At 37.1% G+C, this 26,305-nt stretch overlaps 1 protein-coding gene and 1 pseudogene across 1 annotated transcript; one reads left to right on the top strand and one right to left on the bottom strand.

Annotated features, from left to right (window-relative positions):
- The window catches only part of LOC145076352 (acetyl-coenzyme A synthetase, chloroplastic/glyoxysomal-like), a 111,294-nt pseudogene extending 100,745 nt beyond the window's left edge, over positions 1 to 10,549 (top strand).
- A 540-nt stretch (positions 10,550 to 11,089) lies between these two features.
- LOC145073438 (isoflavone reductase homolog A622-like) lies at positions 11,090 to 14,600 on the bottom strand. Its single transcript, XM_079019989.1, has 5 exons — positions 14,398 to 14,600; positions 13,351 to 13,485; positions 12,380 to 12,614; positions 12,104 to 12,307; positions 11,090 to 11,340 (listed from the first exon to the last, which is right to left on the bottom strand). Exons 1-5 carry the CDS (start codon positions 14,572 to 14,574, stop codon positions 11,177 to 11,179), a joined length of 915 nt encoding a protein of 304 aa, XP_078876115.1. The 5' UTR covers positions 14,575 to 14,600; the 3' UTR covers positions 11,090 to 11,176.
- Between the last annotated feature and the right edge of the window lie 11,705 nt (positions 14,601 to 26,305).

The following is a 26,305-nucleotide window of genomic DNA, read 5'->3' on the forward strand; positions in this document are numbered from 1 at the left end:
CATGGGCAGAATTTTTGGTGCAGTTCAAGCGCAAGTTCTGCTCGGCTCAAAATCTGTTGGAACTAGAGAACAAGTTTCTGACATTGACGAAAGGAAGCATGTCCGTTGATGACTACACCAATAGCTTCACCGATAAGATGGATTTTGCCTTGCGTATCGTCCCAGACGAGTTGACAAAGGTGGACCGGTATGCGAAGGGACTCCCATGGGAGTATGAGGTGCCAGTACGTCAGGCACTTACTCTAGAGGCAGCTATCTGGGCTGCCAAGTCTGTTGAGAACATGATAAAGGGAAGAACCACCGACAAGGTTGAGGTTGGTGAGAAAAGAAAGTTTGAGGGAACATCTGGTTCTGGTAAGAAGGGCAAATTTTCGAAATCTGATTCGAAAAAGTTTGGTGGAGGAAAAGGAGGCGAAGCGAAGTGGTGTGATAAGTGTAAGAAAGAAAAAGCACTTTGGGAAATGTAGCGAGGATGTGACCTGCTACAAGTGTGGAAAGGTTGGAAATTTTGCCAATGAATGTCCGAACAACAAAAGGATGTGTTTTGGTTGCAATGAAGAGGGGCATATTTTGAAAGACTGTCCGAAGAAGAAGGAGGCAGCTAGGCCCAACATTCCACCAAAGCCGAAGGCGAGAGCCTTCCAGATGACACTTGAGGCTGCTAAAGATGAAGCTGATGTCGCTTCAGGTACCTTTCTCGTTAACGAATTAACTGCTCAAATTTTGTTTGATTCTGGAGCCAACTACTCCTTTATTTCGCATGAGTTTGGTAGAAAGCTAGATTTGCCTGTTGATAGACTAGATAATGCTTTATTAGTCGAAGTTGCTAGTGGCAAGTTTGTACCTGTTAGCCATCGTATGAAAAGCATCTTAATTGATCTAAATGGGAATAAGTTTCACGAGGAATTATTGCCTATCGAACTTAATGGTTTCGACATCGTGTTGGGAATGGATTGGCTTAGCGCCAATGATGCCGAAATATTGTGCAAGAAGAAGATAGTTAAAGTAAACCCGCCGGGGAAAGATTCGTTTATGGTGTATGGGGACAAACGCAGAGTGAATTCTGGAATCATTTCTCTAATGAAAGCCAGAAAGTGTTTGACCAAGGGATGTACATCATATTTAGCATTCGTGATTGATGCTAAGAAAGAAAAGAAGGTGATGCAGAGTATTCCAGTGGTGTGTGATTATCCGGAAGTGTTTCCCGAAGATCTTCCTGGATTACCACCTGATAGACAAGTAGAGTTCAGAATAGACTTGTTACCAGGAACCACGCCAATAGCAAAAGCACCTTATCGATTAGCACCGACGGAGATGAAGGAGCTAATGATGCAACTTCAGGAGTTATTGGACAAAGGTTTCATTAGACCTAGTTCATCGCCCTGGGGAGCTCCGGTGTTATTTGTGAAGAAAAAAGATGGAAGTATGAGAATGTGCATCAATTACAGAGAGCTGAACAAGGAAACAATAAAGAATAGATATCCGTTGCCGAGGATTGATGACCTATTTGATCAATTGCAAGGTTCGAGCTATTTCTCGAAGATCGATCTAAGGTCAGGATATCATCAGCTAAAAGTAAGCGAGCAAGATATCGAGAAGACTGCATTCAGAACTAGATATGGACACTACAAGTTCTTGGTTATGTCGTTTGGACTAACCAATGCTCCAGCAGCGTTCATGGATTTGATGAATAGGGTTTGTAACCCGTTCCTTGATAAATCCGTGATAGTGTTCATATACGACATTCTGATTTACTCGAAAAGCCAGGAGGAACATGGCAGACACTTGCGAGAAGTGTTAGAAGTTTTGAAGAAGGAGAAACTGTATGCAAAGTTCTCCAAATGTGATTTTTGGATTTGTGAAGTCCAATTCTTGGGTCACGTGGTCAACCAAGAAGGGATAATGGTTGATCCAGCGAACATCGTAGCTGTGATGAAGTGGGAATAACCGAAAAGTCCCACGGAGATTCGAAGCTTTTTAGGATTAGCCGGATATTACCGAAGGTTTATCCAAGGCTTTTCTTCGATTGCTACACCATTGACAGCTTTGACCCACAAAGGAGCTACTTATGCTTGGAGTGATAAGCATAAAGAAGCATTCGAGAAGCTAAAGAAGAAGTTATGCGAGGCACCGATACTTTCTTTACCCGATGAAGTTGAAGACTTCGCTGTTTATAGCGATGCGTCTGGGGTTGGATTGGGTTGTGTTTTGACCCAAAGAGAAAAGGTGATAGCATATGCGTCTCGACAGCTGAAGGAGCATGAAAAGAATTACCCGACTCATGATTTGGAGTTGGCAGCGGTAGTTTTCGCTCTGAAAATATGGAGGCATTACCTCTATGGCACGAAGTGCAAACTTTTCACTGATCATAAGAGTCTCCAATATCTCTTTAATCAGAAAGAATTGAATATGAGGAAACGACGCTGGCTAGAGTTACTCAAGGACTACGACTGTGAGATACTTTACCATCCCAGTAAAGCTAATGTTGTTGCTGATGCTCTCAGTCGGAAAGTCAATCTTGAAAGGAAAAGGCCAAGAGCGTTGAGAATTGAAGTTGTCTCGACTATTTTTGAAAGTATAAAGAAAGCTCAAAGCGAAGCTTCTGAAAAGAATGACCGAAAGGAGGAACGTTTGGGCAAAACATTGGTGTTCGGTGTAAACAGTCATGGACTGAAGGTGTTCCAAGATCGGATTTGGATACCTAAGACAGGAGGAGTCAGAGATCTTCTGATGGAAGAAGCTCACAAGACCATGTACTCGATTCATCCTGGTAGCACTAAAATGTATAGGGACCTGAAACCCTACTACTGGTGGCCGACGATGAAGCTTGATGTTGCAAAGTATGTGGCTGAGTGTGTGACTTGTGCGAGAGTCAAGACACAATATCAGAAACCATACGGGAGTTTAGAACCATTGCCTGTGCCTATGGGTAAGTGGGAAGACATTGCTATGGATTTTGTCACTAAACTGCCCAGAACAAAGAATGGTCACGACATGATTTGGGTGGTCGTTGATCGATTCACTAAGAGTGCGCATTTCATAGCAGCCAAGGAGAAATGGTCTATGGAAAAGCTTGCGAATTCTTACGTGAAGGAAATTGTGAGGCTTCACGGTGTTCTGTTAACGATTGTATCGGATCATGATAGCCGTTTCACCTCAAGGTTTTGGAAAAGTCTACAAGAGGAAATGGGTACCAAGTTATGTTTAAGCACAACTTACCATCCGCAGACTAATGGTCAGAGTGAAAGAACAATACAAACACTTGAAGATATGCTGAGAGCATGTACCTTGGAATTCCTAGGTAATTGGGATGAACATTTACCATTGGTAGAATTTTCCTATAATAATAGTTTCCACTCGAGCATAAAGATGGCACCTTATCAAGCTTTGTATGGACAGAAGTGTCGTACGCCGTCTTGTTGGCTTGAGGCTGGGGAAAAACAGTTTATGGGACCAGAGATGGTCCATCAAACTGCTGAAAAGTTGAAAATAATTAGGGAAAGAATGTTAGCAGCTCAAGATCGGCAAAAGAGCTATGCTGACAAGAAGCGAAGACCGATGACTTTTGAGATTGGAGATTCGGTTTTGCTTAAAGTCTCGCCGTGGAAGGGACTTATAAGATTTGGTAAAAGGGTAAAGTTGAGTCCAAGGTTTATTGGACCGTTTAAAGTTCTTCAGAGGATTGGGAACCAAGCTTACAAGCTCGAATTGCCTGAAGAACTGAATGGAATTCACAACACTTTTCATGTGTTTTATTTGAGGAAGTTCACGGGAGAAGTTCCCGATATAATTCCAATTTCTAAATTGAGAATTGAGGAGAACAAAAGGTTGATTGAAGAACCAGAGGCAATTGTTGACCGAAAGACTAAGAAGTTGCGAGGCAAAATGGTTGGGTTAGTGCTTGTCCGATGGAAACACACAAATGGGCCGAATCTCACCTGGGAGACGGAGAGTGACATGTTGAGTCGCTATCCGCATTTGTTTGTTGATGTGTGATTCCGGGGACGGAATCATTCTAAGGTGGAGAGAATTGTAACGCCTGTGTTTCCGGGCTTGCCATTTTTAGCAATGTAATAGTCTAGGTTAACCTCTGTAACCCGTTTTGAAATAATAAAGATTGTATTATTTAAGTATTGTGTGTTTTGTGCTTAATTACTTAATTATGTGGTTTGATTAATTAAGAATAAAAATAAGCGTCAAAATTTAAGTGTAAAATAAACTTAATATCTTTGAATAATGTTGTAGTAGTTGAAACGAGGTTTCCGAATATATATAGAACGCCCAAATCTGACTTCGTATGAGAAAGTTATGATTTAGCGAAGTTTCGGCTTAGCGGTGTGCAGCCCGAAATACTCGAATTGAGATCGAACGGTTTTTAGCCGAAGCTATCTAAACGAGGATCGAAGGTCTCGTTGTTGGTATCGAAGCGATAAAAAGTTAGGCGAGAACGGACGTTAAACGAAGAAGTTATGAATTTATAACGAAGTTTTTCTGTCGCGGCCTATTAAAAATAAATAATAAAAATAAAGTCGAAATTAGCCGAGAAGTGCGGTTCCCGAGCCGAAGCAAGTCCCGAGATCCCGAAGATCCCGAGAAGTGCGGTTCCCGAGCCGAAGCTCTGCCCGCGAGAAGTTCGATTTTTGTGAAGGTCTTCCAGATCTGCTGAGGATTACTACTTCTGCAAGTCGTAGTGTTGTCCGATCATCTTCTGATCAAGTGAGTGTATACTACCTTTCATAAACACGATAATAATACAAGTTTGGTTCGAGAGTATTAAGTATATTGTTGTTTATAAGTGTGAGTGTGTAGTTACCTTCTTCTAACACATAAATATTAAGTATTTTCTATAAAATACGTGCTATGTATATGGTATATTGTTGTTTATATGTGTGAATGTGTATTCATTCTCTTCTATCTCATAGATATGATTTATTCTCTATGAGATATGTGCTATGTGTGTGTGTGCCTCATCTGTTATGTGGATTATGTGTTGATTAAAGCATGCTATACAGGTTTTCAAAACTATGTATAAAAATGTATATTTTATCTACTAATATGTTGGGTAGAACATGGGTAGATAGTTGGTGTGTAATAAACAGATGAGAGGCCTCGTTGTTGTTTGATTTAGTCATCTAGCGGAGTTTAGATGACGACCACGGGTTATTCTAGACAGTCTTGTGGAAACATTAGCAGGTTCGCCACCTGTAGGTGTTAATGAACTCGGGTGTTCATTTGCTGTACTCCATCCCCTCATGGTTGCCTTATTTGACTTATATTGCTGAGGTACCCCCGAAGCATGTGTTGTCGCACCGATGAAATATTCTTAGACTAGGTCCCTTGTGTTAGTTGTTTTAGGGACATAAAGTGAGAATAACGAGAATGGGTAATTGGGTTATTGTTGGTTGGTTAAAATTAAATATGATTATTTATTGTGGGTTGAAAACCCTATATGCTCACCAGGCTCCCAAGCCTGACCCACTCAGTTTTATTTGTATTACAGGAAGTGGCACGAGGGCATGAGATGGATGAATCATCAGTTGTTTTGTTTACAAGTCTGTATATGTATATATTTGTTGAATGACTTGTAATGTTATCGTTTATGCTTATTGGTATGTATCGGAACATGACACCCCGAGTTTTGATTATATAATGAAAAATAAATTTCTTTTATGAAATGCTTTGGTAAACATTGTTTTATCATGTTTTGTTTTTGGGAACAAATTCCGCAACTCTTTCAAATCAAAAGGATTTACTCTGAAAATATTTTTAAAGCATAAATGAAAAACGGTCTTTTCTGGCCGAGATTTTGGGGATTTCACAGGAAGCCCCCACGTGGTCTTTGTCTGTCATGGGAACCCCCACGTGGTTTTCCTGCCTTGGGAACCCCCACAAGGTCTTCCTACCAAACAAACATCATGCAAACTATACAAGAAAATATTTTAGGATGCCATGGAAACCCTCCAAGATCCTATACCAAAAGCCACGGGAACCCCCACATAGTCTTCCATGCAAATAACATACTATCATATCGCACATTCAATCAATAACCGTATCTCATAAAATGGGTCGGCCTTGGTGCCTTAGACCCATTGATATGGTGAGCAGACTCACCTCTCAAAGACTGAACTGACAAACTGGATTCAATGAGTAATCATCTCAACATAGTCCCATAAATACCCCTAGGGTCAACCCTGGTCAATGTCAAAGTCTATAGTCAAGGTCAACAGTCCATATTGACCTTGACTCGCCGAGTACAATCATTCACTCATCGGGTTCCCTGTTTAAGTCGCCGACTCACCAAGTCACCCGAGGGACTCGTCGAGTTCCTTGGTGTTTACAGCCGTAAACCACGAACCGTACACCTTTGACCGTAAACCCTTGGTCGTAAACGAGGAAACCATCTCGACTCGCCGAGTCACTTGCACAACTCGGAGAGTCCCCTAATGTTCATCATGATTACAGTCCTTTCTAGTGGGACTTAAGCTCCCAAACTTTAGATCCATCATCTCTTATTATAGATTTCACGTAAAGTTAAAAACTTTACGTGCATGCAGGGCCTTTTAGAACCGTAAACACCAAAACTAATCCTCTAATAAGGTTTTCATGCATGGAGAGGGAATAAGTTTATAAGGCATGCAACTTTATGATATTTGGGACCTAGTGAGGTTCAGATCTGGAACCATACCATTGTGATAGGTCCAGATCTAGGCTTGCTTCCATTTCCTCAATGTTTGGTCATGAACTCCCAAATAGAATATAGGCTTAAGTTAAAAGATTCGTACCTCAAATTGATGCCCAAGACGAACTAGATGCTAGATCCAGTGTTTTCCCCTTGATTCTTCTTCTTTAAACTTGGATTCCTTCCCAAATTCCCAAAGTAAAGCTCTCAAGTGCACACACTTCACACACCAGGGAGTTTTCGGTCGTACACAGTCTCTTATGATGTTAAGGGAGGCTACAAGAGCGTTTAATGAGGCTTATATAGGGGAAAACCCCCAAAATTAGGGTTTTCATTAAACAGCGCTGACTCATCGAGTCAGCCTTCTGCATAGACTCGACGAGTTGCATGGTCAACTCGACGATTTGGATGAAGATTGGTCGTGGTGGGTTTCTTCATAGACTCGGCGAGTCAGTGAGACGATTCGATGAGTCAGTTAGGGTTTTCCTGACATTTGGACACGCATGGACTCGACGAGTTATCTAGAAACTCGGCGAGTCAACTAGGATTTTCATGATTTCTCGAGTTTTGGAAGGACTCGACGAGTCGATGAGTTGCACTCGACGAGTTAGGTCAACATGGACTATTGACCTTGACCGTTGACTTTGACTTTGACCAAGGGTTGACCAGTTTGACTTCAAGGGGTATTTTAGTTATCGGGGAATTTATGGAAGTGGATCATTGGTGGATGTAGGTGTTGGAGTTTGGAGCTGTATTTGGAGGAGTTTGATATTATCATTCCATGCTACTTGTGAGGTGAGTTGTCCTCACTATACTAACAGGGTCGAAGGCATCAATGTCGACCATTTTCGGATTTGTATCTGGGTTTATTGCATGATATGCTTATTGATTTACATCCGGGTAGTTAGGATGGTGATATGCTTAGTGACCTGGTTAGGTCGGTATCATGGTATATAGGATAATGCTATGTTAGAGACCGGTTAGGTTGGTATCCTGGTATATAGGATAATGCTATGTTAGTGATCGGTTAGGTCGGTATCCTGGTTATAGGATGTTGCAATGATTTTTGATATGTTAGATCGGTTTGACTCTTATATACATGCTAGTGTATGATATTTATGTGCACATGATTGTTTGATTGGGGTTAGGTTGAGTCCGACCTGCTTTGTGTTGAAGGTCAACATACCCTGGCGGACTGGATAGACTGTAGACCCAGGAGGGTATACTAGTCAGGTCGAAGGCCCGTCGAGCGGTCCGGATAGGCTGAAGGCCCTGAGAGGCGGTCCAGACGTGCCGAAGGCTCAGAGAGCGGTCCAGATAGACTGTAGGACCGGTGCAGGCGGTCCACTCAGGGTGATGGCTCATTATGGATGTTGTCTGCTTATATGATATGATTATGATTGTATGACGTTGGTATTTTGGGGAAACTCACTAAGCTTCGGGCTTACAGTTAATGATTTTGTTTCAGGTACTTCTGATGATCACGGGAATGTGAAGGCGTGATCGTGCATGCGCTTCTGTTTTTTTGATTTGATTATAGGATACTCTGACATTAAACCATTTTGAAAACATGTTTGTAATAATGATCGGTTCTTGAATAATTTGAAAAGTTTTAAATCGGCTTGAATTTTATGGATGTTAGAGAATCATCTCAATCTCAATGAGATGTTTTCAGAAAGTATATTTATATTTATTTACCTCTTCATGACATTGATTTCTATGTTGCAAAATAGATTCATGCTAGACATATGAAAATGAATTAGCCATGAAGAAGGAAGATACCAAATGTCAAAAAGGAAGAGATATTTGGTAGTAGGTAGTACTACTAATACTATTTAATTTCATAGATATTATTATATGATCATGTTGATTAAACTTTAGGCCTTTTGGTCTTTTTTCCATTTTACCTTTTTTTTTGCAGGATGTTGTTCCTAAATACTCTACTACGTGTGATGTGGTGTGGATAGATGCAAAGGATCTACTTTTTCTTCTTTATACAAGTGGATGCACCGGAAAGCCGAAGTTATTTAAGTTTGTTATAATTTTGAACTACTTTTCTTTTCTCATTTTTTTAAATGAATCATGTCGATGCACGTGACAGGGTGTTCTGCATAACACATAGGAGGATACATGATCAAATATGCATTCGATTACAAAGAATCTGATATGACATCTGCACTTTACGAGGCAATTGGAATTGACTATACTGGCCCTGAAGAGGTCAGCAGAAAAAAGAAACCACAATACAAATTTCAATTTTTTAAATGAAAGTAGGAGGCTAACTGAATCTTTTGCAGCTGGAGTTGTTGGTTACAACACTAATGGATCTTGATACAATGGATGGTAAATGGAGTATATCTTTATTGACAGAGTGTTCAAGTTTTCATGATGTCAATACAAGGTACATCTTTGCATACAAACAACTAAAACATGCTTCTTCAGTGAGGAGGATATTTAGGTGATTTGCATAATCTGTTGTGTCATGTTTTCACATATTGGGACATTACTGCAGAAAAGCATTGGCTAATGCTTTGTTAGCTGCACCATCAATGTGGACCCTTTGCAATGCAGGCATGGGATCCTTACAGGTAATTGATTTTATTTTCATGAGACTTGTGTGTTTATAAAATATTAGAGTTTAGGGTAGTGATAGCTTTGATGTTGGGTACTTTTTAAGTTTTTTAAAATAATATTTCATGATATAAACTTTAAATAATATGTGCATATATATATATATATATATATATATATATATATATATATATATATTCATATTTGCCAGCATTTGATTTCCAGAGCTCTTAGGTGGTACCAACAACTGTATTGATAAGGTTGGTTGCATGCGATAAAAAAAGGACCAATGGCACCAGAGACCATGAAGGTTAGTTCTTTAATTTTCATCCAAACTAAAAATTATGCATCCATTTTTATAAATGCTTAATGTTTTATTAGTTTTGGTATGTGGTAGATGGTCCATAATGGTCAATACAAATGTTCAAAGATCAAATCCCAAAAGAGAAATTTTTGAAGACCAATATGCAAACACGGTATTTTCTTTCAACAAAGGTTTTTTTTATATATTTTTTGGTCGGAATCGAAATTCAATTTCATTCTAGTCCTCCATTTAGTTTAGCTTCAAATTAGTAGACAATAATGCCCGTTGCAGAAAAGCATGCTTCCAACAAATAGCATGTCTCCTTCCATTGCAGGAAAAAGTAAGTAGAACTTGGTTCGCATAATTCCAGGGATTTAATGGGAATCAAAATCCATTTCCATTATGGTCCTTCTTTTGGATGCAATGCAAGATATGAAGCAATGGAGAATGTGTATGTGGGAATGCAAAATATGAGACGAAATTGACATCATGGTACATTATACTTAGAAATAAATATCAATCAATATTAAACTTTGGTATTTGATGATTTTGATCGTTTTGGTAAGCATTGATATTTGATTTTGGGATTTTAATATTAGTGTTTTGTTTTGGATTGTATAAGTATTTTGAATCCTTTGGTATAAATTTGATATTGTTTAGTTTGTGATTGTATAATATTTGATGTTTTTAGTATTTTTTGTTTTAGATTTGTAATAAAAAACAATTAATACAATATATTTGTGAGGGATCAGCGATGGAAACAAAAAAAAATCACATCTAAAATTTGCTAGTGATCAGCGACAGAATATAAAAAGATAGAGAGGTTTGCAAGGGATTAGCGACGGAAAATTTTTGTTGTTGATGTCCTAAATAACGGTATTAAGGGGCCAATTTGCGATGGATATTCCGTCGCTAAATTCGTTGCAAGGAAAAACAAGTTGGTCGCTAAATCTCTAGCTAAGTCATTAGACATGTTTTATTTGGCTATGGAGTAAGGATGTCACAGATCCGTCGCAAAAGACCTTTAGTGACAGAATAGCAACGGATTCATCCATCGCAAAAACCCATGTTTCTAGTAGTGATGGGCACCATAGGAGACGATTGCTTGACTAATCCAGAAAATTCAAACTTGAATATCCGTTTTTGAATTTGAGTAATTATCTTTTTCCTGCAAATTTTTTAGAACACGAATGGAATTTTTAAAGAATATTTAATTACATCCGTAGAATTATCACCTCCCATATGGAAAACGACTTTTTTTCATGAGTTATATGTTCAAGTTGATGTCTGGATTTAAATCGCAGTTCAAATGTGTCTTTCTTCCTTTTCCCGACCATTTTCAATTTGAAATTGTTGGCCATATAAGCTAACTGTATTATAGTTCTCTTATATTAATAAACAACTTATATTTTAAAAAGATTAATCAGTTAAAACAATTTAAGATACGATAAAAACAGTAAAGAACAATTTGTAAGTCACATAAAACTCATGATACGAATATTAAAGCAATAACATATGAGATGATAACAAAAACAACTTACCAACATAACACACCGCAAGGTAAAAGCATACCAAATAATAACCATGACATGTGATTATTAATGCCAAACGAAACAAATAATTTAAACATATTCGTCAAGATATTTTTCGATTGTGGTGATATTAACATCCGGGTAGAGTTCGCTAGCCTCCACACCAAATGAAGGTTCAATTATGAAGCTGGTCGCACTTCCTTTAATAAAAGTCGAATATGATATAGACGACATGATGTTTTTGCCGGGAGAGTCTGCAAAATAAGAAAATTGATTTTTTTACAAAAAGAAATCACGTTATTGTATATAAATGTTTAACCAGTGTAAATGTATTAAATAGTATGTTATTAGATATTCCTTCCATAATAAATAAATGAGTATAATATTAGCCATTAAGAATCTTTGATATCTTGTATAATTATACCATCGAGTTATCGTATTATAGTGATACGATTGCATAGCATAATTATATAAGAGTTTAAGAATTCTTAATCTAATGCCACTACTAATATACTAATCTAACTAGGTGTGAGACCCATATGTTATACGGGTTGATTAAAATAAACTGTTAAATACAAATGATTAAATGGGAAGTTTATTTTAATTTGAACTTTAAAATAATTATAAAATTATAAGAAAAAAACATGAAAAAAATTAAAAGTATTTGTTTAGTTGTTAGACCCATTTACTAAACTTGTTAATTATAACAAAATGTTAAATACAAAGGTTTAAACTGTAAATTTATTTAAAATTAAATTTGAAATTTGAAAATTTACATTAATATAGTAATTATGATATGTTTAATTTATGGAAACTAACTTAATAATATATTGAAAAATGAAAAATGAAGTAAATGACAAATGGAAAATAAATATTTCAAAATTATGACAAAATGACATATGGCATAATGCATGAAAGAATGACATGTGGCAAATCATTTTCATTTATTAAGGAGGATATGAAAGGACTTATTTAATACTCCTATCTAAGAAAAATGCATCTTTTGTTTGGACTGACCTTCAATTTCTTTGAGAGCTTGCTCATCGCTAACATATATCCTATCGAAGGTCTTGCCGATTTTGCTTTCCCATATGGAAACAACTTCATTAAATGACATTGTATTGCCCGGAGGTCTAAATATCAGGGCCTTATTCAGGGTACGTGGGTCATCGACTGTTTTGATAGTAATCAATGCTATATCCTCTTCTTTGACGAAAACAACTAGATAGGAAAAATATTAGAGATTTTCCCAAATCTATCATCTTGGTGTACATTATGCATTAAAAATTGTACCTTTTACATTTCCATTCCCAAGGATGGTGATTTCTTTTTCGGTCTTCATCAGGCCGATTTTGGGCAGAAAATATTTTGCAAAACCATTGCATACTACAAGAGTATGTGGGATATTTTCAGCTTCGATCTTCCTACGAATTTTTGCTTTTCCCTCAAATATGCTCTTGGCTGGGTCGACCGGTCCATCCAAAATCCCATGGTCCACATCAAGTCCGAATTCCGAAGGTAAAAATCTCTAATAATAAATATAGTTTTATAGTGTGTAGGAAACATATATTGAAAATTGAGTTAGTTTGACAAGTTTGATAATAACATGCACTCAAAATGAATTAATTTTTCTAATTTTTTTGTGATTAATAAAAAATAATTTCACAAAAAGTTGAATCTTATAAAATGTGAGTCATTTCTAGACTGATCCCTCGGGTTCCTTCATGCCCGATTTTTTTGCATGCACAATTGATAACTTAAAATAGCATAGATAATAATTGTAACAAAATAATTAGAATAAAAAATTATCTATAATTAATTATTTATCGTAATTGATTATCAAATATTTCAAATTTCAAAATATCTATTAATAAAGTTGAGTTTAAGAGACTTAAAAAAAATTAATTTTAATGTAAAATAATAGAAAAAAACACATCTTATTTTTAGAGATTAAGAGAAAATATATATATATATATATATATATATATATATATATATATATATATATATATATATATATATATATATATATATATATATATATATATATATATATATATATATATATATATATAGCAAATGATAAGTTTAAGAGTTTTTTTTATTAGAAGAGAAAAATATGTTATATGATGTACATAAAATTGTGAAGCGCGGGTGAAATGAAATCTTTTTTATCCAAATTATTGATAAATAACAAGTAATCAAACATGATTATAAAATTTTATATTATTTACCACAATAATCTAATTTAATTAAAAAAATACCTTGACATTTCCAGCTTCTTTGATGGCTTCAATTAGTTTGTCTTGCGCAGCTGCGGATTTCCCACTTACTGTCGAGATCACAACATCAACTTTCTTCACTGCCTCCAACAACTTTTCATAATCATCTAGATCTCCCTGACACAGTTCATATATATATATATATATATATATATATATATATATATATATATATATATATATATATATATATATATATATATATATATATATATATATATATATATATATATATATATATATATATATATATATATATATATATATATATATATATATATATAGGTTCAGGTTCATTTGAGATCATTCTAATTTTATGAGACCGTGAGACCAAATCTAAAAATAATTTTAAAACGCAAAATAAATGGAAAAATCCAAAAAAAAAATTTTTAAATGTTATTTTCGGAACTTGAATTAACTAAAAAAAATATAAAAAAAATAAAAAAAAATAAAAAAAAATCCGTTTTTTTTTGAAAAATACGTGAAATATTCTAAATAGAATATTTCACTGACATATTCTAAAAAATAATTTTAAAATGCAAAATAAATGAAAAAATCTAAAAATTCTTTTTTTAAATATTATTTTCGGAACTTGAATTAACTAAAAAAAATTAAAAAAAATTAAAAAAAATAAAAAAAAAAATTCTATTTTTTTTGAAAAATACGTGAAATATTTTAAATAGAATATTACACTGTACATATTCTAAAAATAATTTTAAAATGCAAAATAAATGGAAAAATCAAAAAATTCTTTTTTTAAATATTATTTTCGGAACATGAATTAACTAAAAAAAATAAAAAAAAAAGTTAAAAAAATTAAAAAAAATAAACAAATGCGTCTCACGGTCTCACAAAATAGAAGTGGTCTCAAATGAACCTAACCCTATATATATATATATATATATATATATATATATATATATATATATATATATATATATATATATATATATATATATATATATATATATATGCACTCAATAAAAACTAGTAGCATAATTAAGCTCTAACATCATTCTGAATACGTACATAAACTAGTTCTACACCGCGACTTTCGAAATCGTCTAGAAGCTTGGTTTTTTCGTCATCTTTAGTTGTGGTTGGTCTTGTCAAAATAAAAGTTGGATGCCCTTCTTTGAGGCTTGCTTCTACTAAATACCTTCCGATGTATCCAGTCCCTCCGATGATCAAGATCTTGCTTGCCATTGATATAACTGTTTTGAGGATAAAGAGATGGGGGATTGATGTGAGAAAAGATTGGGGTATTGGTGTGAATATATATAGAGTTTTGAAATTCAAGACGTTGCAGGAGGATATTGAACGAAAAGCCCACGTCTCGTATCATGCAAATAAATAAATAAAAATAATAAATTACATAAATTGTCCATGTGGTTATGCTCAATTTATTGATTTAATCCAGATTTTTCAGTTAGAACTCGAAGAGTCCCTAGAATATATTTTATGTCATGTTTTTCGTAATGATGTTAGATTTAGATAAATTGCTATTATACCCTTATTTTTCATGTATTATTATCATTATTTTTTTCTAATCACTCACGACAACTTAAATCTTCATTTCTGTCTTCCATATGTCATCCCTTTTGTTATGACTACCGATTGTGTGTTTAATTACACTGATTGTTGTTTAAAGCCTCATACTGCTTCATCTTCTTCCCTATTTTGCTCTCTCGCCCTTCATTTAAAACCTCATACTACTTCCAAATCATCACTTCGAACCCATTTGATAAGTCCCTAAAACATACTAATATATGGTTCCCAAATCCATATGTTAACCGAGAATTGATACTTTGATATCGTTTTTCAATTTCTCATATGAGTTGGTTCTTCACATTAATTTTTTTCCCATGGGCCAAATTAAGTGCTCATCATTTCCACATATCAAATATATAAATACAATACTTTGCTTGGTCATCAATAAAAGGAGGATGACAACTAAAACAATAAACACCAAATTCAAATTAAGATAGACTAGGAAATCGATAAGGACTCTTCAATTCCTTTACTCCTCCTTAAGTTGGAGCATGTAAGTTCCAAATGCCCAACTTGTTTAACAAGAAACGAAGATGTTGTGATCTTAATTCCTTTGTAAATAAGTCAGCAACTTGATGTGTGATATGTATGTGCATAGGACAAACTTCTTTAGAATCAACTCGCTCACGAACAAAGTAGCAGTGCATCACAATAAGTGGCAAGATTCATCCCTCCATTCTTTGGAAGAAATATGCCTTGACCTGGTGTGGACTTTAAGTAATGTGAAATTATGTTTGATGCGTCCATGTGTGTTTGCCTTGGGTCTAAAACAAAACTGGCCCAAAATGTTTTTTGAGTACGCTATGCCTGGCTTGGTGGCTTGTAAGTAAAGAAGTCTTCCTTTGAGTCGCTTGTATTGACTAGCATCAACATGAAGACTATCCGTGCTTTGATCTATCTTTAAATTTTCCTCCATATGGAAATTACAAGGATGAAAACCTTGCATCCCATTATCTTCAAGAATGTCCTATGTGTACTTTCGTTGACTCAAAACTAGAACATTTGTGGTTCATGCCACCTCAATGCCTAGAAAGTACTTCAACGGGTGCATATCCTTGATGCTAATCATTTTTACCAGATAAGTTTTTGTTGCTTTGAATTTTGGACATATCATTCCCTACGATCACAACATCATCAATGTATGTGAGCAGAAACGGAGCTTCCCTGTTCTTTATAAATGAAGACAGAATGATATCCATGTGATTGCTTGAAACCAATTTTAAGTAAGGTTGTAGTGAATTTTTTATACCAATTATATGAAGCTTGTCGAAGGCCATAAAGCGACTCCCATAATCTGGACACTCTAGTCTCTCCTTCTTTACTGAAACCATGAGGTATTTTCATGTATAGCTCTTCGTCTCGATCCCCATTCAGAAATGCGATGTTTACGTCTAGTTGATGTATGAACCAATCCTTGTCCACTGCCATGACAAGTAATGTTCTAACCGTGACAAGTTTTGCCACTGGGACAAAAGTTTAATTGAAGTCCACACCTTCTAATTGCGTGAAGCCTTTCGCCACGATCTATGCTTTATATCTTTCTGGTAGGAAGTAAAGCAGAAAACTAGCAAAACTATTAGCACACAAGACATAGTATTTATGTGGTTCGGTCAAGGTAACCTACGTCCATGGGCAGGAGGGGAGTATTCTTTTATTTCGGATCTCTCAAACAGAGGTTACAAGTACAAATACTCAGAGATCCGCCTATCACTCTAGAATTCAAGATACAAAATGACCTAGCATGCATCCCTATTTATACTTGAGGGATCAGACCTAAAACCTTAATGGGCCAGGCCCATAGGTCCATGAAAGGTGTCAACAAATCACAATCTTCCATGCAACATCTTTTGGAATATTCATCCATTTCATACAACCCATGAGCATCCGCAACATACATGATGGACCACCTTGTCCCATAATGGAGCATCATAATGTACAAGTGGCGTATTATGAAAACTAATGGCCCAACATCCATCATAGTGGTACAACATGATGGAATCCTTGAGCAATACCAACTTCTGAGCATCCTTGAACGATCTTGAGCATCATAGATGACTTCATAGCATACTTGGCTCATCAAGGAGCAAGATGGTCCATCTTGCGCCATCATGGCATAACAGGAATATGGATGTCACAAGTGACTTCAAGTGTGGCACAAGAACATCAATATTCGAGCAACAACACCACCATGGTGTAATAGGAACATTCATGGCGCAACAAGGCCATGCATGGCGCAAGAGCAATCCTATTGGCGCAAGAGGAGTACGCCTTGGCACAAGAGGGATCTGATGGGTTTTATGCATAAGAAACATCCCTATGTGCTCATACAAACCCTAATGCTTGGATCTAGGTTGCTCTATTGTACATGCTTTGATTCCAAGACTTACAAACCTAGATCTATCATATATAATTCAAAAATTATCATAAGGAAAATAGATCTAAATGGTTTACCTCTTCCAAGTAGCTTGAATCCTTGTAATCTTCTTGATCTTGAGCTTAGAGTCACAATTGTAACTCCTCTAATGGTTCACAAACCCCACAAGCAAGAAGGCAATATGAGAGAGGGTGATAAATGCTAGAAATTGGCCTAGGGTTCTCTTAGAATCAAGTGGTAGCCGATTTCCATAGCCTAGGGGTCTTATTTATACTGCTAGCTGCTAGGGTTTCAGCCTAAACCCTAATGGACAGCTTAATCACCAAGCAGCCCATAGAACCTTCTAGATTAGGGCCATTGGACGAAAATATGATGGATCCCCATCATAATTTCGTTCCCCCTTAGTCCATTAGGTTCTCCAGCCCAAAACTCAACTATCATGCATTTGACACTTTATACCCCTTTATTTAATTAGTCTCTTTTAATCACCAAATTAAATCCAAAATTTATGACTAATACTAACCAAATAAACATGATTTCTCCTTTAATATATTATTCTTATAATATATTAATAAACCATAATATTCTTTCTTTCTCCTTAAATTACCTTGTCAAGTTGCTTTGGAGAAGGCAACCCAAAAGGACCATGCACAATCGGGTCAAGTACATACCAAATATAGTTACGGGCTTAGACACTAATCCAACAGTCTCCCACTTGGATAAGTCTAGTAAAATATCTCACATATGACTTCAAAATCCGATTAGCAATCGTAGCTCTTATACTCTGTTGTCAACTCTGATCAACTTGTCCTTTAGATAAGGGATCGTATAATCCTCTTAACTGGATGTCATGCTGACAATGCTTTTTGTCCCGCACTTGTTCCTCGATTTCCAATTTGTTTGACATAGAATTTAGTTGAACACATCAACTTCATTCTGACCGAGCCCGGCACATAAGTCAAACTAAATCATCAAGTGGCCAAGATATCACTTTCATTCTCATAGAACAAAAGGAACAGATCAACTTCGACTCATATGCATCTATTATTCACTAATTGAATCATGCACAACAATGTGTTTTATAACATCAAGTTACTGATGCGTTTACACATCATAATTGCGCAATCAACCAGCAAACAACAACCATATCTCTAAGTTTTAAGACTATATGATATTATCGCTTTGCGATCACTTATGGAAAAACACCACGAAGTGATACCAGCAAACTCGGGTTTATTCCAATGCTCAAATCATATTCATAAGAACTCATGAACTTTGCAGCAAACCTTTGATATGCCCAAAACCTTTTAGACAATCTACAAACAATTCATGACAGTCTTCATTCATATCTACTTCCAAAATATGACCGACTGTGGACTGTTTGAATAATCCTATCATTTAGGAAGTCAAAACATGCAAAATGGAAACAATAGATAAATAACCAACACATGATAGTAGCTTTACTCATAAATAACACAATTTTAATTATTCATCAAATGTAAAGTACAAACTATCTATTACACGTTTCCTATCTAATCCAAACTTATATAATCCTTCAGCCCAATGCTCCTAGCATGCTGCAAGTGTTTGACCCTACTCAGTCCCTTCGTAAGGGGATCTGCTGGGTTTTCTTTTGATGATACCCTCTTCACAACGAGGAGTCCCTCTTCTACCCGATGTCTGATAAAATGGTATTTTCTGTCAATATGTCGAGATCTACCATGATCTCTCAGTTCCTTGGTCAAGGCAACCGCTCCTTCATTATCACAGAAAATTTCCATCGACTCCTTTATGGATGGCACAACTGCAAGGTCTCCAATGAAGTTCTTCAACCATATAGCCTCCTTTGACGCTTCGCTTGCCGCAATGTACTCTGATTCGCACGTTGAATCGGCTACGGTCTCCTGCTTGGAACTTTTCCAACTCATTGCTCCTCCATTCAGGGTAAAGACCCAGCCCGACTGCGATCGGAAATTATCCCGATCCGTCTGAAAACTAGTATCATTGTACCCTCGTACCCTTAAGTCATCACTCCCACCGAGGACTAGAAACCATTTCTTGGTCCTTCGCAGGTACTTAAGGATATTCTTAACTGCAATCCAATGGGCTCTACCAGGGTTCCCCTAATATCTGCTGACCATGCTCAAAGAGAAGGCCACATCAGGGCGAGTACAAGTCATAGCATACATGATAGAGCCTACTGCGGAAGCATAAGGTACTCGACTCATATCAGCTTTCTCTGCCTCTGTACTCGGGCTCTGAGTCTTACTCAGCTTGGTATTGCTTTGGATTGGCAACTCACCTTTCTTGGAATTTTCCATACTAAAACGCTTTAGTACCTTATCCAAGTATGTATCCTGACTGAGTCCTATCAGTCTCTTTTCTCTGTTTCTTACTATCCTTATTCCCAAAATATAAGCAGCTTCTCCGAGGTCCTTCATAGCGAAACATTTCCCAAGCCAGGACTTGACCTCCTGCAAGGTTGGGACATCGTTTCCTATGAGCAGTATGTCATCGACATACAATATGAGGAAGCTCACTATACTCCCACTGGTTTTGACATACACACAAAATTCATCTTCGCTTTGCAGAAAGACAAGCTCTTTAACCTTCTCGTCAAAACAAAGATTCCATCTGCGAGACGCTTGTTTCAATCCATAAATGGATTTCTCAATCTTGCATACTCTATTTGGATGCTTCGCATCGACAAAACCCTCTGGCTGATTCATGTAAACATCTTCAGCCAACTTTCCATTAAGGAAAGCGGTTTTCACGTCCATCTACCATATTTCATAATCATGAAACGCAACTATTGCAGGCATTACCCTAATAGACTTTATCTTTGCAACTGGGGAGAAGGTCTCATCATAGTCAACTCTGGGAGTTTGAGTAAAGCCCTTCGCAACCAATCGCGCTTTATAAGTATGCACTTTCCCATCCATGTCCGTCTTCTTCTTGAAGATCCACTTGCACCCGAATGTCTTACGATCCAGTACATTATCAACCAAATTCCAAACTTGGTTGTCGTACATGGACTGAATCTCGCTGTCCATCGCCTCTTTCCATTTCACAGACTCCGGGCCTGCCATGGCTTCCTTGTAGCTGCTAGGTTCGTCTAAATTTACTAGTGTACTATCACTAATAAATGTATCCCTTTCAATAGTAATATGAAAACCATAAAACTGGGGTGGAACACTAGCCCTAGTGGAACGTCGAAGAGGTAAGGATTCGTCAACAGGTTCAACAGGAGTTTCCTCCTCAAGTTGAGTGCCAGTGTCAGAGGTTCCTTCATCGCTTTGATCTTGAATCTCTTCAAGTTCAATTTGCCTCCCACATTCTTCTTAGCTTATCAATTCCCTTTCTTGGAAAACTCCTCTTCTAGCAACGAAGACAACATTGTCGTTCGGTCTATAGAAAAGATAGCCAAAAGACTTCTGCGGATAGCCGATGAAATAACATTTCTCACTACGAGGTTCGAGCTTGTCATGAGTCTCTCGTCTTACGAAAGCCTCGCAACCCCAAACCTTAATATGTGCCAACGAGGGAGCCTTCCCTGTCCACATCTCGTGAGGAGTCTTGGAAACCTTCTTGGTGGGAACTAAGTTAAGGATATGGGCGGCAGTCTCTAAGGCATACCCCCAGAAGCCTATTGGTAACGAAGTCCGACTCATCATAGAACGAACCATGTCCAACAAGGTCCGATTACATCTCTCAGCCACACCATTCAATTGTGGTGTCCTTGGAGACGTCAATTGCGAAACAATTCTGCATTCTTTTAGATAGTCGTGAAATTCAAGACTTAGGTACTCTCCTCCTCGGTCTGACCGAAGCATCTTGATTTTCCTGCCCAGCTGATTCTCTACTTCATTCTTATAATCTTTGAATTTTTCAAAGGTTTCTAACTTTTTTTTGATTAAGTAGATATATATCCATATCTGCTATAATCATCTGTAAAAGTCACGTAGAAGCGGCAAGCATCCCTTGTGGTGGATCTAAAGGGCACACACACATCGGTGTGTATGAGATCGAATAAACCTTCACCCCTTTCACAAGTGCCAGTAAAGGGTGACTTGGTCATCTTCCCAAGTAAACAAGATTCACACATGTCATCGTCCATAAGGTCGAATGACTCCAACACTCCATCCTTTTGGAGTTGGGCTATGTGTTTCTTGTTGACATGGCCAAGGCGACAATGTCACAAGCATGCTTTGTCTAGACTAGTAGACGAATCAATATTCAAAACATTATTTCCTAAATTATCAACAACCATCACGGATTCATAAATCCCATTACAAGTTAATGCACTGAAATAAAAGACACCATTCAAATAAACGTTAATAGAACCATTACTAATATCAAAATAATATCTGAAACCTTGTCTAAACAACCCATGAAATGAAATAATGTTTCTTGCCATATCTGGCGAATAACAGCAATTGTTTAAATCTATCCCTAACCCATTGCTCAACACTAAAGAATAAACACCGACTTTGGTCACAGGCGACGATCTTCTGTTTCCCATAATCAGGTTCATCTTTCCATGTTCCACCTCCCTACTTCTTTTTAGGCCTTGCATATCAGAACAAATGTGGTAACCACACCCTGTATCAAGAACCCATGAAGTAGAAAATGATGAGTTATTATATTTAACAGAATACATACCTGCAAAGGTGGGCTAAATCTTCCCATCTCTTATGTCTTGCAGATATTGAGGGCAGTTTCGCTTCTAGTGGCCATTTTGGTGGCAATAGAAGCACTCTGCTTCTTTGGGATCAGAAGAGGGCTTAGCAGGGCCGACTTTGGTCCCACTTGAGGACGAGCCATCTCGGGGCTTCCCCTTTTGGTGGCTCTTACATGGAGCCTTCCTCTTTTTACCCTTTCTTTGACCTATTTCCATCATAAGAGCGGCCACAGCAGGGGACGGTGCAACGGATTTGTCTTTGAGGTTGCTCTCAGCAGTCCTCAAGAGTCCATTGAGCTTGCTCAAGGAGACCTCCTCCTTGTTCATGTGGTAGTTCATCCTAAACTTGTTGTAGCAGGAGGGCAAGGAGTGGAGGATTATGTCGATAGCCAGATCCTCATTAAACTTAACATTAAGTTTGAGAAGATGATCAACATACCTCTGCATTTTCTGCAAATGAGAGGTTAGGGATTCTCCACTCCCCATCTTAGCGGTGATCATGTTAGTAATGATCTCATAGCGCTCTTGCCTCACGCTCTGGTGATACCTGTCTAGCAAATCCTGATGCATTTCATACGGATACATGTCCTCATAGGACTTTTGGAGTTCGAGGTTCATGGTGGCCAGCATGATGCAGTGAAATTTCATAGCATCACGCTCGTGGGCCTCAAAGGCGGCCAACTCTTCAGGAGTAGCAACATCTGGGATGATCTTTTCAAGCTTTTCATCGATGACATATTCTTTGTCCTCGTAGCATGTGATCATGCGAATATACCTCATCCACTTGTTGAAGTTTGACCCATCAAATGTCACTTTCTGACACAGGTTCATCAACGAGAATGACCCAGAAGCGTTGTTGTTGTTGTTTGCAGACATCTGAAAAAGAAAGGAACAAAGTTTGATTAGAAATGAATCCCTAATTAAACACCCAAATAAGAAATTAGGGCTAGGATCCAACAACATTATTTACAACTTAGAAAGGGATGTCGTACTCTAAAAGTAAATAATTTGAAGGTAAGTGAATGACGATTCACTAATTCTCACCATGAAAAACGAAAAAGCAATTTAGGTTTTAAATGTATTGAAAACTCCTAGATCTTTGAGATTCATTGAACTTTTCAATGGCATGTTTAAATCTCAATATGCATTTCAAATTTGCAACTGGGATACCGAGGATCGCAAACAAATTGTGAATAACCATGCGAATCAACATGGTGCACTCAATGTCTCTATCACCTAATCAATGTGTCGGTAAACTACACACGCTCCATTTATCTATGACAAACATCAAGTCACCCTCCGCCACCAATGTCATCCCCAAATTGATGTGCCGGTTAACCACATGCGCTCCATCAACGTTTGACAAGGGTACGAAGTGTAATTCCATGGATTAGCATCATTTTCACATTTTTACCCTAAAGTAACTAAGATTGGGAATTTGAAAAACATGTAGTTACTTTGTATCTTACATTATACATTTAATGAGGAGAGGGTTTCCCTATCTTACCCGTTTGGCTAACGACCCTCCACCAGTCAAGCAAGCGGTAGGTGTGAGTGTACACCTATTAAGCGCCATTTTATAGGCAGCAACCTTATACCCACCTTATAGACTGGCTTCGTGAATGAGGCCTACTAACGGTAAGCCTAGCATTTTAAGTTATATATATATATATATATATATATATATATATATATATATATATATATATTAAGCTTGTAATAATATATAATAGTATAGGGTTGAATTTTAAACTTGTAAAATTCTAAGGGTTTGAAATTTAAATTATTCAAAATTAAACTATTAATCACAAAATTCAAATTTCAAAACTTGATGGCAAGTTTTTGAACTTTTCAAAACACAAGTGATCAAATAACAAATAATTCAAATTAAACAATTAATTTCATAATTATCTATATTTGACCTAATCTTATTTTAGTCATTAGATAATTACCAAATAATTTTAAATAATCCATATTTATCATATAAATAACCAATATTCAAAAGATTTGAAATTATCTATTGTTTTGGCAAGGATAATCATTTAATTAAGATAAAATTCGTATTTTAACTTCAAAAACCGATTTAGGCATCAAATCCAAGTCAAAACAGCAGCTAAATCCCCAAATACCCTCTGTCTGACGCACAAACTCGCCGAGTCAGGCCTGGACTCGCCGAGTAGGGCCAACTCGCCGAGTCCAGATACTGACTCACCGAGTTGAGTTGGACAGAGGCAAAAAATTCGATTTTTAGCAAACAAAACAGTTAAGCATCACATACAATTGAAACCAATCATGGCTCTGATACCACTTATGGGTTTTATGCATAAGAAACATTCCTATGTGCTCATACAAACCCTAATGCTTGGATCTAGGTTTCTCTATTGTACATGCTTTGATTCCAAGACTTACAAACCTAGATCTATCATATATAACTCAAAAATTATCATAAGGAAAACAAATCTAAATGGTTTACCTCTTCCAAGTAGCTTGAATCCTTGTAATCTTCTTGATCTTGAGCTTAGAGTCACAAGTGTAACTCCTCTAATGGTTTACAAACCCCACAAGAAAGAAGGCAATATGAGAGAGGGTGAGAGATGCTAGAAATTGGCCTAGGGTTCTCTTAGAATCAAGTGGTAGCCGATTTCCATAGCCTAGGGGTCTTATTTATACTGCTAGCTGCTAGGGTTTCAGCCTAAACCCTAATGGACAGCTTAATCACCAAGCAGCCCATAGAACCTTCTAGATTAGGGCCCTTGGACGAAAATATGATGGATCCCCATCATAATTTCGTTCCCCCTTAGTCCATTAGGTTCTCCAGCCCAAAACTCAACTATCATGCATTTGACAGTTTATACCCCTTTATTTAATTAGTCTTTTTTAGTCACCAAATTAATTCCAAATTAATTTATGACTAATACTAACCAAATAAATATGATTCTCCTTTAATATATTATTCCTATAATATATTAATAAACCATAATATTATCTCTTTCTCCTTAAATTACCTTGTCAAGTTGCTTTAGAGAAGGCAACCCAAAAGGACCATGCACAACTGGGTCAAGTACATACCAAATACAGTTACGGGCTTAGACACTAATCCAATAGGATCCTCATGGTGCAAGAGGGATAATAATGGTGAAAAAAGTTCACTCTTGAACTTCCCATTCTTCATATGTCGACAATTTCGCTTGAAGTGTCCCTTCTCCTTACAGTTATAACAATTCACGTTCAATGAGCCTTTAGACTTCGATTTTGAACGTGATCTCCCTCTATTTCCCCCTTTCCACACTTTTGTCATCCCTATCCCTGCAAACAAATCAGAACTGGACACCACCTCTCCAACTGAAACTTTTATTTTCAGTTCCTTAGATATCAAAGAGTCCTTCACATCATTCGCAATGATCGTTTTCCTACCATAGAGCATGGTACCAATGAAGTTCTCATATTAGTTATGAAGAGAACATAAGAGAATGACCGCCTGATCTTCATCTACAATCTTCACATCAACCCTTTGTATATCCAAGATGATGTGATTGAACTTATCCTGATGATCTTTCACGTGGGGTACTTTCAAACATTCTGAGAGTGTGCAACCTTTGCTTTTGATACAACATGTTCGTCAGTGAGTTGTTCCGGTACTTCTCACAAAGTTTATCTCAGAGCCCAGAAGCAGTTCCTTGATCCACGACCTCCCTCAATACTTCATATATTAAGCTCAACCAAATGGCACTACGTGTATTCGTCAGAATGACCACCTTCTTCTCAGCTCCCATGTCCTTTGGCAGTTTTGACTGTCCTTCTAGTGCCGCTGCACACCCTTGTTGAACGAGAAGAGCCTTCAACTTCACCTTCCATAATGTAAAGTCATTTGAACCATTGAATTTCTCCAAATCAAACTTGTGAGTAGACATCTTCAATCATAGGAGTGCAAACCACAACTTTGATACCACTTCATATCATACTTGGCTCATCAAGGACCAAGATGGTCCATCTTGCGTGATCATGGCGCAACAGGAATATGGATGGCGTAAGTGACTTCAAGTGTGACACAATAACATCAAGAATTAAGCAACAACACCACCATGGCGCTACAGGAACATGTATGGAGCAACAAGGCCATGCATGAAGCAATAGCAATCCTCATGGCACAAGAGGAGTACCCATTGGTGCAAGAGGAACCCCCATGGTGCAAGATGGAGTATCATGGCACAAGAATTGATCCCATGGCGTAAGAGCATCCTTCTTGGCCCATCCATTTAACATATGGCACAGTAAGGTCCTCATGTTTCTCCATATCACTCCCAGGTGCTCCAAACCTCTTCCAGGTGCTC

The sequence above is a fragment of the Lactuca serriola genome, chromosome 9, assembly GCF_051521515.1.
Source record: "Lactuca serriola cultivar US96UC23 chromosome 9, Lser_US96UC23_V15, whole genome shotgun sequence".
In the NCBI taxonomy this organism is placed as follows: Eukaryota; Viridiplantae; Streptophyta; class Magnoliopsida; order Asterales; family Asteraceae; genus Lactuca; species Lactuca serriola.

Bases quoted from the DNA above. Each gene is read 5' to 3' on its own strand.
- LOC145073438 (XM_079019989.1), bottom strand. From the start codon at position 14,574: ATGGCAAGCAAGATCTTGATCATCGGAGGGACTGGATACATCGGAAGG. The intron at 12,615-13,350 runs GTATTTTTTTAA...ATTTATTATTAG, and splicing joins AAGAAGCTGGAAATGTCAAG to AGATTTTTACCTTCGGAATT. The intron at 11,341-12,103 runs GTCAGTCCAAAC...CTTATTTTGCAG, and splicing joins AGCTCTCAAAGAAATTGAAG to ACTCTCCCGGCAAAAACATC.